This window comes from Prunus avium, chromosome 1 (genome assembly GCF_965620075.1).
Source record: "Prunus avium chromosome 1, drPruAviu1.hap1.1, whole genome shotgun sequence".
Classification (NCBI taxonomy): Eukaryota; Viridiplantae; Streptophyta; class Magnoliopsida; order Rosales; family Rosaceae; genus Prunus; species Prunus avium.
In genome coordinates, this window is record NC_142284.1 from 52248931 (window position 1) to 52264805 (window position 15875).

The 15875-nt window shown below is 35.8% G+C and overlaps 2 protein-coding genes across 5 annotated transcripts; one reads left to right on the plus strand and one right to left on the minus strand.

Annotated features, from left to right (window-relative positions):
• Positions 1–3218: 3218 nt before the first annotated feature.
• Positions 3219–6394, plus strand: NAC038 (NAC domain containing protein 38). Of its 3 annotated transcripts, none has more exons than XM_021963707.2 (4): positions 3219–3349; positions 3661–3883; positions 4351–4622; positions 5487–6394. In XM_021963707.2, exons 2-4 carry the CDS (start codon positions 3718–3720, stop codon positions 6078–6080), a joined length of 1032 nt encoding a protein of 343 aa, XP_021819399.1. In that variant the 5' UTR covers positions 3219–3349; positions 3661–3717; the 3' UTR covers positions 6081–6394. The 3 variants fall into 3 exon arrangements, with proteins under 3 accessions (XP_021819399.1, XP_088109479.1, XP_021819400.1); XM_088253353.1 differs by having other exon boundaries at positions 3233–3346; XM_021963708.2 differs by lacking the exon at positions 3219–3349 and adding an exon at positions 3392–3498.
• A 2325-nt stretch (positions 6395–8719) lies between these two features.
• On the minus strand, positions 8720–14617 carry LOC110761221 (DNA repair ATPase-like protein). Of its 2 annotated transcripts, none has more exons than XM_021963646.2 (15): positions 14327–14617; positions 13689–13816; positions 13496–13567; positions 13310–13423; positions 12673–12741; positions 12527–12586; positions 11986–12039; positions 11853–11915; positions 11654–11716; positions 10907–11071; positions 10657–10812; positions 10050–10130; positions 9902–9963; positions 9260–9383; positions 8720–8997 (listed from the first exon to the last, which is right to left on the minus strand). In XM_021963646.2, exons 1-14 carry the CDS (start codon positions 14508–14510, stop codon positions 9308–9310), a joined length of 1347 nt encoding a protein of 448 aa, XP_021819338.2. In that variant the 5' UTR covers positions 14511–14617; the 3' UTR covers positions 8720–8997; positions 9260–9307. The 2 variants fall into 2 exon arrangements, with proteins under 2 accessions (XP_021819338.2, XP_021819339.2); XM_021963647.2 differs by having other exon boundaries at positions 12530–12586; positions 14327–14616.
• Positions 14618–15875: the final 1258 nt, after the last annotated feature.

The following is a 15875-nucleotide window of genomic DNA, read 5'->3' on the forward strand; positions in this document are numbered from 1 at the left end:
ATTTTTTTAGTAAAATATAATCTCAGCACTCAATGGAAATATAAGGCAAAAGTGTCCTTGCTTTGTGCTTCTCTCTAGCTAGCTGTGGAAGTACAGAGTCCTGTATAGCAAACGTATGCATGGCTCTAGCTTCTGACTAAGCTCTAAGGTATAAGTTCTAAGTTCTAACCTAACTTAGCTAAGAATAGATAATAATTAATATATTGGAAAGGCAACTTGTGCAGATTTTTTGAACAAATGCTAACAAAATACTAACTTAATTACGTACTTATCGAGTTAATTAAGCACATGATTTCGTACAAGTATTACGTACGCCACAAAGCACCAGAATATATATATGTAGATTTTGCATATAAAACATTGGCTAGGTAGTTAGCTTCATGAAATCTCTACATACAACTACTCTTTGAAATTTTGTTGCACTCCTTTTGGGAATAATATCTATCTCACCCTTATGCTGTCTTCGTGATATCTTTCTTGCACCCTTCCACTCCCAACAACTAATTAGATCTTTTTTCTGCAATAAATTATTTAAAAGTTTTGCTTAATCATTTTGTGCACTACGGGGAAGGATGTAACGCATGTGTGAGATCGTACAGCAGCCTGGTATTTTATTTTGAAGTGCTTGACAAGTAGCATATGTCAAGAATGAATGTGAGACTGGTTTAGGGTTTCTTCAATGATTCTAGAGAGTCTTTTTTAAAATAAACCTGTCAACTACTACTTTATACGCTATCGAAGTCGACAAAGTCATCCCGAAGTTTCAATTTTCAAAAGTTAATCGTTGAGCTAACGAATGTGATCAAACACGTATTCTTTAATCATGTATCCATCAACGACTCAAATTATAATTTTCTTCACGTTGTTCATATATGCACGCAAACGTGATAATAAATTTATATTTTCAGTATATAATATGACAATTGGTTACATAACAAGACGATTTCCAACATAGTATGACTTATTCCATGAATAGCACAGATTAATCATTCTGCACCATCCCCAATCAACAAATAACACCGATAAATCAGTTCATAACAAAACCATAATCATTCTCCCCCATACCCAATTAATAATACTATGATATTAATCGTGTGTGAATGGGGAGCTGAAACCCTAGTTATAATCTCCATGGAGGCTTGAAGATTTCAACGAAATTCATACCTTAAAACAGTTTTATAATCTTGAAGTGCATGACAGATACTCGTAATCTTCTCTGCCAATTAACTGGTCTTGATAGCTACACTGACAAACGTCTAACAACTGCTTTGATCAGAATCATGGCTAATCTTCTTTGACACAAATTATTTAGTCACAAAATTGGGCAACCGAGAAGAGAGGTTGAATTTGAAAGTGCCCAAGTCACTGTTTTCCTTTGCAATCTGGAAAGTGTTCATGTCTCACAATTGTAACTTTAACTCGTCATCTGTTCGTATTTTAGTGATGAGGTTGGTTATGATTATGGAAAGATTGAGAGGTTTAGAAACAGAATTATTGAGCACTGCGACTTTCTTATGAGATTTTAATTACAACACAGTATGTAGTAGCAATCCATCACAATCTCTCTCTATCTTTACTTGACAAACACTTCAAATATCAGATTGGTAGGGGTCTTGATCACTCTCACCTGTTCTTCCATGACTATCCAAAGCTTTACAGACAAGCTGCTAATTCACAATTTAACTAAACTGCGAGGATGATGCGTGATTGACCGCAATGTGGGGCGATATTGGAGAAGGAAATAAAATAAAAGAATTTGGTTTCTGTCATCTAAATGATTGATCAAAAAGTACAACAGCATATAACATTTTCGTCTTTGCTTTCTCTCATTTTCCTTCCTGATAAACAGTTTCGTCCTCGGATCTGTATGAATTTTTTCAGGCCTCCGGGAACATGTTGATTTTTCTATATTAAGCATTGAAGGGCATGAGCTTGAGTCATTGAAGGGCAAGAATTATACTAGTCAATTCCCCTAGACGGCATTAATTTTGGTTGAGCTTGAGGCATTAATTTTTGAGTCTTATGAAAATTGAGCAATTGTATCCAATCTCAAACACTGGCAATTTAAAACCAAACATGTTAAGGATATAAATGTTTTCATCGCCAAGTTTTTTTTATTAAAATGCATACGCAATTAATAAGTGTTGCATTATATTTTGCTATCGACAAAATAAGGGTGAAAAAATTTGGGGGTCGTACCATGAGACTGGGGTTCCTGTTCTCCAACACAACAACATTAACATACAAAATGTGAGTAATTAGATTCCTAATTATAATACAGATATATGCACAAAAGAGCCAAAACAAAGGAACAAATCAAGGGGAAGGGAATCCAGGGGCTGTGTCAGTTTTTTCCACCCAAAACCCATCCCCCCTCCTATTTTCCAATACGAACCCGTCAAGCATGTGACTATCTTTAGGTCTTGCACCAATTCAGTGTGCGAACAGAAGCCTCTTTTAAATGACACATCGTCACATCATTTGATGAACAATATGTTTAGTGAACAAATTGCACGAGCGTAGCGATATTCTTATTAAATTATGGTCGTTGTTGGGGGACCTGGCGACGACATGGCATGTACCAATTGGAGAGAAATTTATGCTCAAATGGAAGGATATTGGACCTTGTGTCTGAATATCTAGCTAGCACACGCTGGCTGCTTGTGTGTGAATCCAAACGGGGTTTACGTGCAGCAGTGAACATATATATTTACTGTGTACAAACTTGGTCTCCCCGACTTTGTCTCATTTGCATGTAGCTAATAGATTATTTTAATCTGTTATATCTGTTTTGCTTCTTCTTACTATTATTAGCTACCTCTCTCTACTGAATATTCTTCTTCCCAAGCTTCGACCCAGTTATATAATTACACAAATAACCCTCCAATCTTCAGCTGTGTCCCCCAAAATTAAGATTTGTTGAAATTTCAAGTTCAAGCTTCAATTAATAATAATATAGTTTAGTTATAAATATAAAGTTAATTCATATATATATATTACCGAACAAAAGGGAAACCCAGCTTCAATAACTGTAGGATGCAAATATATTTTAATTGCAAGGACAATTTTGGCAATTCAGAGGTGCATGAATGCAGGTGGACAATCATGTAATAATCCCAAAACAAGGATTTCTTCCATGATCTTTCTTATTATTAAAAGCCCTAAACCTGGAACCTTGTAGCTCAAGACCCATAGTAGGTGAGAACTTCACCATCACACACACACACCCCCAATTACTTTTCTTCACCCTATAGCTACCGGAAGTTTAAATTCTAAATTTCTTGTGCATGGTGAGCAAGAAAAGCTTCACAACTATCTCTCTCTCACACATCTTCATCATTGATCAGTGGTATTCCCTCATGCACATCAGATCTTGATATATTAATTTATCAAAATATATTATGAAAAGTGTAAAAACTTAATGTGTACAAGGAAGCTATCTAGCAACCTTTTATTTGTTTTGGGGGGGGTGGGGGGTTCTTTTGGCCATAGCTCTAGGTACTCAGCATCTACAAGTTTTCGATATCGTCCTCTAGGATTATGTTGTTGAATATATAGTTAGACTTTTTTTCCACCTGAGCTGAGCAAGTCTTTGAGCAATTCAGTAAGATATTCTTGATTTGATTGATCTCATATCTTTGATTTTTGTGATAATTGCAGAAGCCAGACAAGTCAGAAGGGCAAAACCAAAAAAGGAAATTGAGAGATCTCCATATCATGACAGGAGAACAGAAGGAGGAATTGCCACCAGGGTTCAGATTTCATCCTACAGATGAAGAACTTATCACCTTCTATCTCATCAACAAGATAACTGATGCTACTTTTACTGGAAGGGCGATCGCAGATGTCGATCTCAACAAGTGCGAGCCATGGGAACTCCCTGGTAAATATAAATACACATAGACAATTATAACTTATTTGTCAGCCCTAGCTTCATTTGTTTTTCAATAATTCATCTTGAAATCAGTTTCTTTGTCTTTGCATGTATCCATCAAAACTAAACCTAAAGTTCTCATCAGAGATCTTGCTTACTTAACTTTCTTTTTCTTCCTTTTTTTATGCGGGGGGGAATAGACGACCGATAAAGTTGAGATAAATATCACTAGACCGCAGCTAGCTGATAGATCTTGCTTAGTTTTCTCAACTTATTGATTTAATTTCTCTTTTGGTTATTACTTGGCATCAAGTTTTTCTGAAATGAAACTCATGAGAACTTTTGCATAACATTTCTTGTGACATATATAATAGACAATTAATTGATATTTTCCCATAAATTCATAGGTAAATTTAGTAGCTTCTTGTCGAATGAATAATTTATGGTTTCTTGTTTGAATGAATTATGAATTATAGCAAAGGCGAAAATGGGAGAAAAGGAGTGGTACTTCTTCAGCCTTCGAGATCGGAAGTACCCAACAGGAGTGAGAACAAACCGAGCAACAAACACAGGTTACTGGAAGACGACAGGGAAAGACAAGGAGATCTTCAACAGTGTGACATCTGAGATGGTTGGGATGAAGAAGACACTTGTTTTCTACAGAGGCCGAGCTCCTCGAGGCGAGAAGTCCAATTGGGTCATGCATGAATATCGTATTCATTCTAAATCCGCCTTTAGAACCTCTAAGGTACATACCTAATTAAATTCATTTCTATATATATAATGGTACCATAATCCAAATTAATTAAGCTTCCGATTAATTCCCAACAACTGATTATTATAAGAATAATAGTATTGCATGTGGTGTCAATTTTAATTAACTTACAACATTACAACATTTACTTGGATCTCTCTCTCTCTCTCTCTCTCTCTCTCTCTCTCTCTCTCTCTCTCTCTCTCTCTCTACATGGGATACTTGTATGAACATGTTGAGTTGAGCACAAGTTACATATTTATATAATTTAAAAAAAGATAAAGGATAGAGCATGATTAATTCAATGCGAGATTTGTGAAACTTTGTCGACAGAGGACAGTCCGTAGTCCATATATAATATATAATTTTGGGTTTTACAAAAGCTAGCTAGGAGTACTTGCACCTTGTTTAATCCAAGCAAATAATAATTAGATGACTGATTACCCTAGTGGAACCCTTACATTTGAGTTAATTAACGATTGTATGTGCAATAATATGGGAAACATGGAAAATTACCTGCCGTGGTGAATGGTGAATGGTGATGGTGGGATAATATGTATGCATAGAAACATGGAAAACCAATGCTGATAGTAATAATATGGGAAAGAGAAGAAATCAAGAAACAAAAAAGAATTCATATTTCATGGAGGTAAATGATAACCTGTATCGGGCATCAATCTTTAACATCAATGTAGCACGTACGTAGAATACATTGATACCTGGTACCAAATAGTATTTAGTGAAAGAATATTGATACCCTTCGTCTTTAAACTGTGTCTTTCATTCTATATATATTATTATTCCATATAGATTTGATTGTGGATTGAATTAACTTACTGTAAATGCTGTGTTTAACAGGATGAATGGGTGGTTTGCCGTATCTTCCAGAAGAGCGCAGGCATAAAAAAGTATCCAACAAACCAAGCAAGAGCAGCCAATCCCTACAACCTAGAAATAGGTCCAAGTGTGCCATCACCCATGATGCAGCTAGGTGATCACCAATTCCCATATGGCAGAAATTACATGACAAGTGCTGAGCTGGCAGAGCTTTCTAGGGTTTTAAGAACTGGCGGCAGCGGCGGTGGTGGATCATCAAATGGCACTATTAACGTACCAATCCAACCCCAATTCAACTACCCAAATCTTGGAGGAGGAGGAGGAGGAGGAGGGTTTACAATTTCTGGGTTAAATTTGAATCTTGGTGCGCCAGCCACCCAGCCCATGTTGAGGCCAATGCCACCACCACAACTACATCATCAAGGTCCTCCAGCTATGAACCCTCATCAGCAAGATGTTATGAGTAATGGGGCTAATAATAATTCTCTTGGTCCAGATCATCAAGCTGGATATGGTGCAATAGATATGAACAACAACAATGCAAATGGGAATGGCAACCGGTTTATGAACATGGAGCATTGTGTGGATCTTGACACCTACTGGCCTCCCTATTAGGGTTTATGAAGAGAGTTATTATAATTAGTTCCAACCTCCAAGGGCAAGTTAGACCACAAACCTAATTAATAAATAATTAATTATGATATTAATATTAGTATAGAATAGCTAGCAACATATAAGGTACTCCTGAGAATCAGAGAAATTGTATTTCCTTTCAATCTGCTGACATTTCAATTAAGCACGCCTTAATTTGTTATTCATCTCTAATGGGGTGTTTTATGGGTTAAGTAAGTATTTACCCAGAGAACTAAGGCCATCTATCGTCTTTATGAATTAGAGTTTTTAAGTTATAATTACTTCTCTCCTTCAGAAACATGTCTTGGTCTTTTTCCTTCTATATATCTTTTAATTTCATTTATTTCCATCCACGATATTTTCTTTTTCAGTACAAAGCGATAGTCTAAACTACTCACACACACAACTATGATGCCATGGGGATATGAACCTGAGATCTCTGGCTTGCAAGTCAAAGTCAGTTTCCGTTGGGCTAGACCTCATTGGCCCCATCCACCATTTTTCAACTTAATATAAATGGTGGTTTTTGAGTTGATAATATTTATCAGTAAACTGAAAATGGACTAATTACATATATAAACACTCCATCTGTGTGTTACTAATGGATCAACTTAGAAGTTTAAGAATTGATAAATACCACAAGTTAGGAGACTGCTAGCAAGCACAGGAAGGAACTATCTGACAAGGCGTTGGGGTGGTTGGCCACAAAGCAGCACCACATGCACTGGAAAAACTTTTAAAACTCGGGAGAGTGAGAACGAAATTAAACTTACTCCGTAGAATTTTATATAGTAAGTTTACTTTCATGGCTACATTGGAGAAGCTTTTCAATTGGTGAGAGAGTGAGAAAGGAATAAAACTTCTCAAAAAAGTCGCTTTTTTTATTAGTAAGTTCATATTGTGTAGCAATGTCACCAGTTGGTCTCGGTTGGTCACTTGTAAAAACCCAATGCCATCATCATGCATCGACCATCGTGTAAGCCAATATGCCTATAGCTCGGGTAATAATAATATGGTTGAATGAAAAAATTTATATTTATGAAATTAGATTTTAGTTTTTATAAATAGTTAGATACACGTGTTATAAACATTAGTGAATTAGTGATATCACAAAGCAGTGTGAAGTTGGTAAGTAAAACCCATTTATTTTTTGTTTGGTATTAAAAACCCATTGTCATATTTATTGTCGTAATAAGTTGATAATTGAAACATCATCAGCCAGATGATATTGCATTGTAGTTTCTCTAACAGTATAACACTCATGACATGTTTATTAATTCGTAATCGGATGAGGATGAATTAAATTGAGGATGAGTTGGATTGAGAGGAGTTAGAATCTGAATTCCCATTAAAGTTGTTTACTAAACCATATGGAATTGGGGTAGGAGTGGTACCGATTTCTTATAAGTTACCATGAATTGGAATTGAAACCAGTTTGCTTACTAAAATACCCTTGTTGTTGGATTAAAGTATATGACAAATTTGAAAATTTAAAATTTGTGTGAGGATATGTTGGGTTAAAAAAGGGATTCTTGATGAGTTAGTTCTCCAGGAATTAGAATACCACCAATAATCCAATTCCTCCCAAATCAAGAGTTAAATTCTTGATTTTGTGTGAGCCCTACTTGCATTTTCATCCATAATCGGAAGAATTCAACTTCTTATTTTGATTCCAATTACGAATTAGTAAACATGTTATGATAATAAAGATGTCAGAGCCATCAAAACAAGCTCAAATTTCCTCACGCGCCACCACGTACGTCACAAGGAGCTCACACAAGTTAACCTCCATTAACAGCACTCAACAGCCTTATGAACCACCCTTAAACGCTCAAAGGCCTTGTGGTGTTAAACACACAGGTTTGTCTTTTGGGACCTGAAGTTTGGACCCGTAGATACAACGAAAAACATGATTCTTTTAAAAACATGAATTTTCAAATAGTGATTTTAAGATCTAAAAACTTGTTTGATATTGAACTCCAAACTATTTTTAAGATCTAAAAAAAATTAATATTAAAATCAGAAAATCAGAAACCCTAATCTCCAAATTAAAATTAACAACGAAAAAAAGATGCGAGGCAGAAGCTTATCAATTTTGATGCGCACAACTCTAAATTGAACTCCCCAATGCTGAACTTAATTCGGTGGTTTTGGTGATTATTGGATCGCAACAAACCTGATCGGTACGAGAGAGCGACCATGACAGAGGAAAAAAGAGGAGACACAGAGAGAGAGAGAGAAAAAATGTAAAACCTCATTTTTTGTGTGTTCAATAATATGAATATTTTTTGGGTTTGAGTTTTTTAAAAAGGACCTACCAAACGGCCCTAACCTTTCTGTGGACAGGAGATCAAAGTTTGTGGCCTACTTTAGGTCGCCCAACAGCCATCACGCAGGTGACTTTAGCGTAATTATTTGGGATATTTCTATTTCCCAAGTCAGAGAGTCACGGAGGTAAACATATGGTAAAAACAACGGGGCATGGGTTATTGAGAAACACATATGCAGATTGCAGACCAAATTTTACACAAATCAATGACATACCTCTTGGTCATCTCAGTAAATTATTGATTCTACAGTCTTCACAGTTAATTGAAAAATTATAAATTTTAAACAAAAAATTAGAACAAAAAAGTTATAATTTTAATAACGAAAAGAGGGGCACACGACAATCATCTAGACTCTGAACTTCGTATGAATAAAAAATAAACTAGAATACACCTTGGAACGACATAATTAAAAGCTGCCCACACCATATGAACTCCTAGACTTATCTGAATGTCTAACTCGTGTGTATCACAGTTTCTAAAACTTAAGCAAGAGATTTGAACACCGCCGTGGCTGCATCTGATCACGAATATATCGCCTCGAAATGCCCTTGCAACAAGCACAAACCAACCTGCAAGAAATAGAAAAACAGATACTGAGGTAAATAAACAGAAGCGGAAAGTTTCACCTATCTACCATGAAAGTACAGTATAGCAGTATCAGGTACAATACAAAATGTTCATTTACTGCTGTTTGAAATAGAAAAACAGATACTGAGGTAAATAAACAGAAGAGGAAAGTTTCACCTATCTACCATGAAAGTACAGTATAGCAGTATCAGGTACAATACAAAATGTTCATTTACTGCTGTTTGAAATGATAATGAAGTATACCATCCAATCATAAAAAAGAGAAAGACTTGTGAACAAACTGGCAGCAGTCTACTTGTCCGGATGAACCCTTTTAGGCTTACGACGTGTATGGTTGGTACTTCGAACAGGTTTCTTAGACTTTGTACTGCATGATGATAAACCAAAATTTGTAATCAGCCAAAGGAAATATTTCAGGATTACTTTTCATTTAAGAGAAAGGGACGTGCAAGATGCCAGCATCAGAACTTTAATTGCCATCTCAACCAACAACATAATTAAAAAGAAGGGAGATTCACTATTATACCCAATATAGGAGCCCAAATTATAAAAATACCCTATATGAAATGGACTTTAGAAACACACCCAAAGCTCATTTACAACATAACAAAAAGGCTTTTAACTTCTTTTAAATTACAAAACTGTCATTGATTTCTCAAAACAAACCCAACCCCAAAACATATAAAAAAGCCCAAAATACTCAATAGGACATCAAAGTAATTTAATAATCAAAATTAAATTCAATAGAGCCAATTGTCATTTTTTGGGTTTTTTTTGGGTTTGTTTATAGAAATTAAATGATGTAGGGTTTATTTATAGTTTTAGTGCTAAGAATGGGTATTTCACTAAATATCTCTAAAAGGAACAGATAATTAAGAAACTAACCAGAAAAGCGAGGAGAAAATTCTGAACAGAAATATGATGGGTAGGGCCAACAAAGCAGAGGCCTGCAACATTTAAATTGTTGGTCAAACATAAAATTTAAAAAATAAAATAAAAGGAGCTGCAAAAAGAATGATTTCATTACACATACCGCAAACCACTCCAACTCCTTTGTAGCAAGGGCTCTTGTCAGCTCATGCCTCTTCAGCAAATCTTTTACTTTGGCTTGAACCTTGAAGGAATATTAATTATAAAGTTAATAAACTACCATAGCTCAGGTTCAGTGAATGGCTTAAGCTAAGGGTACATGCACCAATGCTACAAAGTATCAAGGGGAAAAAATTATGTACTTCAACAACATATTCAGCACTGCTGGGACAAAGAATACCGAGAAAACAACACAACTCATTCAGGATATGCGTTTTGTTTGACAATTTTATAGCAACTACTATAATGTATTAACCATGTAATGACTGAGCTAAAGAATTCTTAGAATCACTTGATGACAACAAACATAAAAGTCAAAAACATGCAGTAATAGTCCTCAACAGTAAATGACATATGTACTGCAGTCCAAACTCTGTTCAACACAGTCATTATCAGATAACAGAAATTAAACATATATTCCATATGAAGTCAAGGTGAATTGGCTTGGCGAAAGCAAACTTCAAATTAAAAGGCAACAATCAAACCTTTGAACTAATAAGTATCTAACAGTAGCATAATGAACGAAGGTTTTCCCAAATTAATGCCGATACCTGATGATGGTATGTTGACGCAGATTTGAGAAACTTCTCGTAGGCATGAACTGCCTTCTTTGTATAGGGCTTCAATACCACTCGAACTTTGTCAACATGAGGTTTTGCTACAGTCGCCACTTGATCAACATATGGCTTGCTGAACTTTTTTGCTTCCTGTCACCCAAAAATACAGCTGTAGGATGCATGTAGGCAACACGGAAAAACCACAGCCCCCAAAAGAAAAAAGTTTATATGATAACATAGATACCTGAAAATAAGGATCAACAACTTCTTGTGCTTTTAGAACATGTGGAGCTAATGTACTCTTTGACGTCTCATAAACTTCAACAGTTTTCGTACTTAACGATTTCACATGAGGTTCAACAGATTCTTTCACCACCACCCACTGTTCCTTGATTGCTGGGATCCATTTCTTTAAAGCACAAGGACAGAGACAGGAAAAGGAAGGGAAATCCAATTTAGTATGAAATTGAAGACAAACCATTTATTATAAAAAAGTTATAAACCATCATTGAATAGCAGAACTTACTAGCATGCACGCATACATGCATACTAGCACACTTAACATACATGTATACATATTGGCATGCAAGTGTGTGTGTGTGTGTTTGTCTAATCCCTGCTTAAATTATCTCTGCCATGGAAAAATCACAAGGACAGAGACAGGAAAAGGAAGGGAAATCCAATTTAGTATGAAATTGAAGACAAACCATTTATTATAAAAAAGTTATAAATCATCATTGAATAGTAGAACTTACCATCACGCACACATACATGCATACTAGCACACTAACATACATGTATACATATTGGCATGCAAGTGTGTGTGTGTGTGTGTGTGTGTGTGTTTGTGTAATCCCTGCTTAAATTATCTCTGCCAAGGAAAAATCACATAGCGGGAGATGTACGAAAACAACACAACCAAATTCAGGTCCTCGCATAGTGTAATGATGCAATACTAAAGTTGAAAATAAAGTAAGTTAACCTAGCTTACAGTTTTAAATGTTTCCACATGGGGTTCAGCCCACTTTTCAGCTTGGGCTTTTTTCTCCAGGGCCTGAACAAATTTGAAGTAAGGTGCTCGTCAGTAATAGATGAATATGATACTCAGTAAATTAAGCAAAAGTTGTAAAAGAGCAAATTCCAGAAGTAACGAATGAGATTCTTCACCATACAGCAATCAACTGTAATACCTTCTGAACCGCAATATCCACTGCAGGTTTGCCATGCTCATTCCAATGTGTCTCTACAAGGGACTGCAAGTTGACAATAACTTCAACACCTTGAAGAAAGCTTGTCTTTACAAAAGTAAAATGCATTTGTTACCTGACAATGGATTAAATGTACAGCAAGCCACGGTGGAAGCCATGCACCATGAACCTGATTTTAAAAAACAGAATATGCATTAGGGCTTGCAACCAAAATATAATAACGACTCCATTTTTCAGTATACAATATACCAGAAGTGGACATGTGAGAAACAATATAATATAGGGCAGCTACGAAAAAAGCATTTGCATGAATAAAAATAAGTAAATAAAAAACCCAGCTTTCGTATTATTTCCAAAATTCCAACTGTATCATTTGACAGATAAATTATCTAGATTACTGAAGACAATTGCAAAATGAACTGTAACAGGTATTATCTGCCAATCGCATGGATTATTAAATAAGTGACATGCCCCATATTACAGCCAGATTTTTTTTATGAACCTTAAATTCTATGATAAGCTTAGACAAAACCTTACCATTCTACTTCCTTAAGAAACTACTTGGTTGATTTTTCTGAATTTACAACTAGCTCAGAAAGAATATAGACAAACATCAGGAAACAGGTTAAATGAGAGAGAGAATTTATGCAACTTACTACCTCCTTTAACTCTTTTGCTTTTGAAGTAGCTTCAAACTTTGCCTTCAACATTTCTTCCTGAAGAAAAATATGGAAACAAAGACTGTGCATAAGCACCAAACAAAATCTAGAATAATGAACTTTAGCAAAGACTGAAAAATTACCTCAGCAACTTTAAGAGCGCGCTCAGTTTTACGGATTTTGGTCTTTTGGTCATCACTAATCTTCTCAATCTGTAAAAGAATTATCTGAGATCATTCTACCATCCCCCAGGATAAAATTAAGCAATGTTCAAGTTGCAAAAGAAAACAGAAGTTTACTTTTCATTCAACAATGTATAGAAGTCAAAGTAAATATTAATACAAAAAAAACCAAAAAAATCCCAACTGTGACCACATTGGTGCTGAACAAGGAACTAATAATGTTGTTTTGCCCACCAACAGCTTACATTCATGAAAGAAATGAAAAAAAAAAGCATTTATATCAACAACCTTGTTTCTAGGGAAACAAATAGAGAACACATCACAAAAAGGACATGAAAGGGATTGGTAATAACCATTGAATCATAAGAATACAACCAAAGCAAAACAGTGATCGTTTGACAGAACTTCAGAAAGATAATACAACTTTTAGTATCTTTCCATCTTCCATTAATATCGTTCATCCAGTTACGTATTACATTCAGCAAAACAATGTCCATTATATGCAGAATCACTAAGGGCTTCCATTATGAGCGCATTCAGCTACAAAATAACTTTTTCTTCCCGAATGAGACAAATAAAAAAACAATAAAAAACTCACATTTTCTATTTTTAAGATCAAAACATCAATCTTCGTCTCGGCGTTTTTTGCCCGGGCTTCCAAGGCCTCTTTCTCTTTATGTTGCGATTCTAATTCCTTTTTAAGTTCAGCAACCTGCAAAGTAGATTGAGTTTACAAATGTAGTGGTTTTCACCGACTAAAATAGTTCACTTGACCATTTCTAACCTTCTTCTCTAATTCACCAGCACGTGCATGAGCCTTTCCAACCTGCTTCTCAGCATCTAATGACCCTTTTTTCTAAAATACAGTAGCATAGGAAGAACAAATTACAAATTAAACAAGACCCAAAGAAACAAATTGTTATTTAACAACAGAGTGGGTAATTGGTTATCTGGCTTCTCATGCAAAAATGGCTAACCTGGAGAGACTCGATTTCACTCTGCAAAGAAGAAATGCTATTCGAGTTCTCTTGAATGATTTTCTCCTTCTGTTCTATTATCTCATTCTTCTTTTTGAGTTCTTTAATCTTCGCATCCACATCGAATTCTTCAGCAGTAACAGAAAGACAAAACGTCAGCCAACAAGCCCAAGCAGCACTTAAAACACTTAAGAAGCACCATTCCCAAATCCAAAAAGTCTACGAACTGCTTTTTAACATTGATTTTGGTAAGCTACTATGGATTATTCTTCAGAACAAAGCTAAAACTCAACTTGTGCTCTTCTGAATATTGTTTCTACTCATACGGTAACTAAAAATTAGAATTTGTTTAAAGCTCCGACAAAAATTATAAAAAGTTAAAAACTAAAGCTTGACAAGTTAACATCTGAGAGCTCAGCTTATTGGTACTACTTGAACTCACAAAAACCAAAAAAACTAGAAATAGAACGAAATTAATACACTTCAAGATTCGTAAACAGAAGGATCTTTAACTTCAGTAACATCTGATTGGGGAGCGATAAAACCGAGGAAAATCGAATAAACAACACTTCTAAATCACAAATTTAGTTTTTACGTTCAAACAAACCCTAAAATCGTAAAACAAGCGAGAAACGAACCAAGGGTGTGGATCTTAGACTTGAGCTTATCCAACTCGATCTTCAGAGCGGACGAATCAGGGCCGTCCGATCGGACGGGCTTCAGTGGCGCGTCTTCTTCTCCTTGCACTGAAACATCAGCCCTAATCTGAGAGAAAATTAGGGCTAGAAAAATTGACAGTATCGCGAGCTTTGAGGCCGCCATGGAGAATGAAATCACAGCAAACAAAACTCAAAGCGACAGTTTTGAGTCTGAGTTTCTTTTGAGTTTTTGAGTTCGGAGTTTGGTGGTACTTTCAGTTTTCCCCCAACTATAAATCCTATTTACTTTTTGGTTTAAAAAAAAAAAAATCTTTTTATTACCGAAAGGAAATAGGATCCTAAATCGAATAAAATATAACTTTTTAGCGGTTTTATTTTGGTCGGCCACGTGTCGGTCAGGTAAGGGATAGGGATTATCTGGGAGGGCTTTGATTTTTGACGCGTGGAATTGCCACCACTTGTCAATGAATGTGGGCGGTTTATGGTTCGATAAAACCGGGTCGGTGGGGGTAGGTAGCGGGACTAGCCGCCGAACAAGGTTTTGGAAATAACGAATGTACTCGGTGAGTCGTGACTCGGGAAAAACAAAACGACAAGTGGAATATATTAAAACGGCATCCCATGATATACGATTGATTAAAGATCCAAATTATCCATGCACTTGATCCAACAAGAAAGTCCAAATGCCAAAATAACATGATTATTGGGTGAGATATGTTTATACCATATCTGATCGGATCGGACCCTTCTATTTGGACATGTGGAACAAAAGACCCACTAATAAGAAGTCAATATAACCCAGCTTAGTTGTTGGAACTCATAATTATCATCGGTACGGGTGAGCCTTCGACAACCTCACTTGCCAATCTGGCTTAACGAAGGCATCTGTTGTGCCACTTTCATGTTAAGATATGTGGCGGCCTCTTAGACGATGTTTACAGTCACACATCAAAACAATAACCCAAGGTACTCCACCCTTCGATAAATTTAAAAAAATGCTCTACCCCAATTGTCTATAGATAAGGCTCTTGTTCTAATGTACCACGTAATAATAACGGGGCACAAATATCCTTAATTTGTGTTATCATTCAACTCTATTGAGATTAGGAGTTCGATGATCTCATTAGTAATATGTGTGTACGATGGTGCTGATGTCCTTACAATTCAATTCATACATATGCTTAGGAAAGGGGTTGGGCCCGAGAAAGGTGTATTTTGGCCCTTGGACATTTTGGTCCGTCATCAAATAAGCTTAATTGGGTTTGCCACATGCAATTAATCAATTTGAATTAAGAGTGGCATGAGGATATTGTAAATCCACTCGATTAAGGATTGATCTCGTTTTGATTGACTTTGTAATAGGAGTGTTAACTCTTCTGTTTAGTCATTAGCTTGAGTGGTGCTCTTTCTTCCCCCGGGATTTTATCCCTTGTGGTTTTCCTTGTAAAAGTTTTAACGAGGCCACTATTAATATGCTCGTTTTTACCATGTAATGTTCTCTTTGGGTTGAATGCAATACCATATCCAA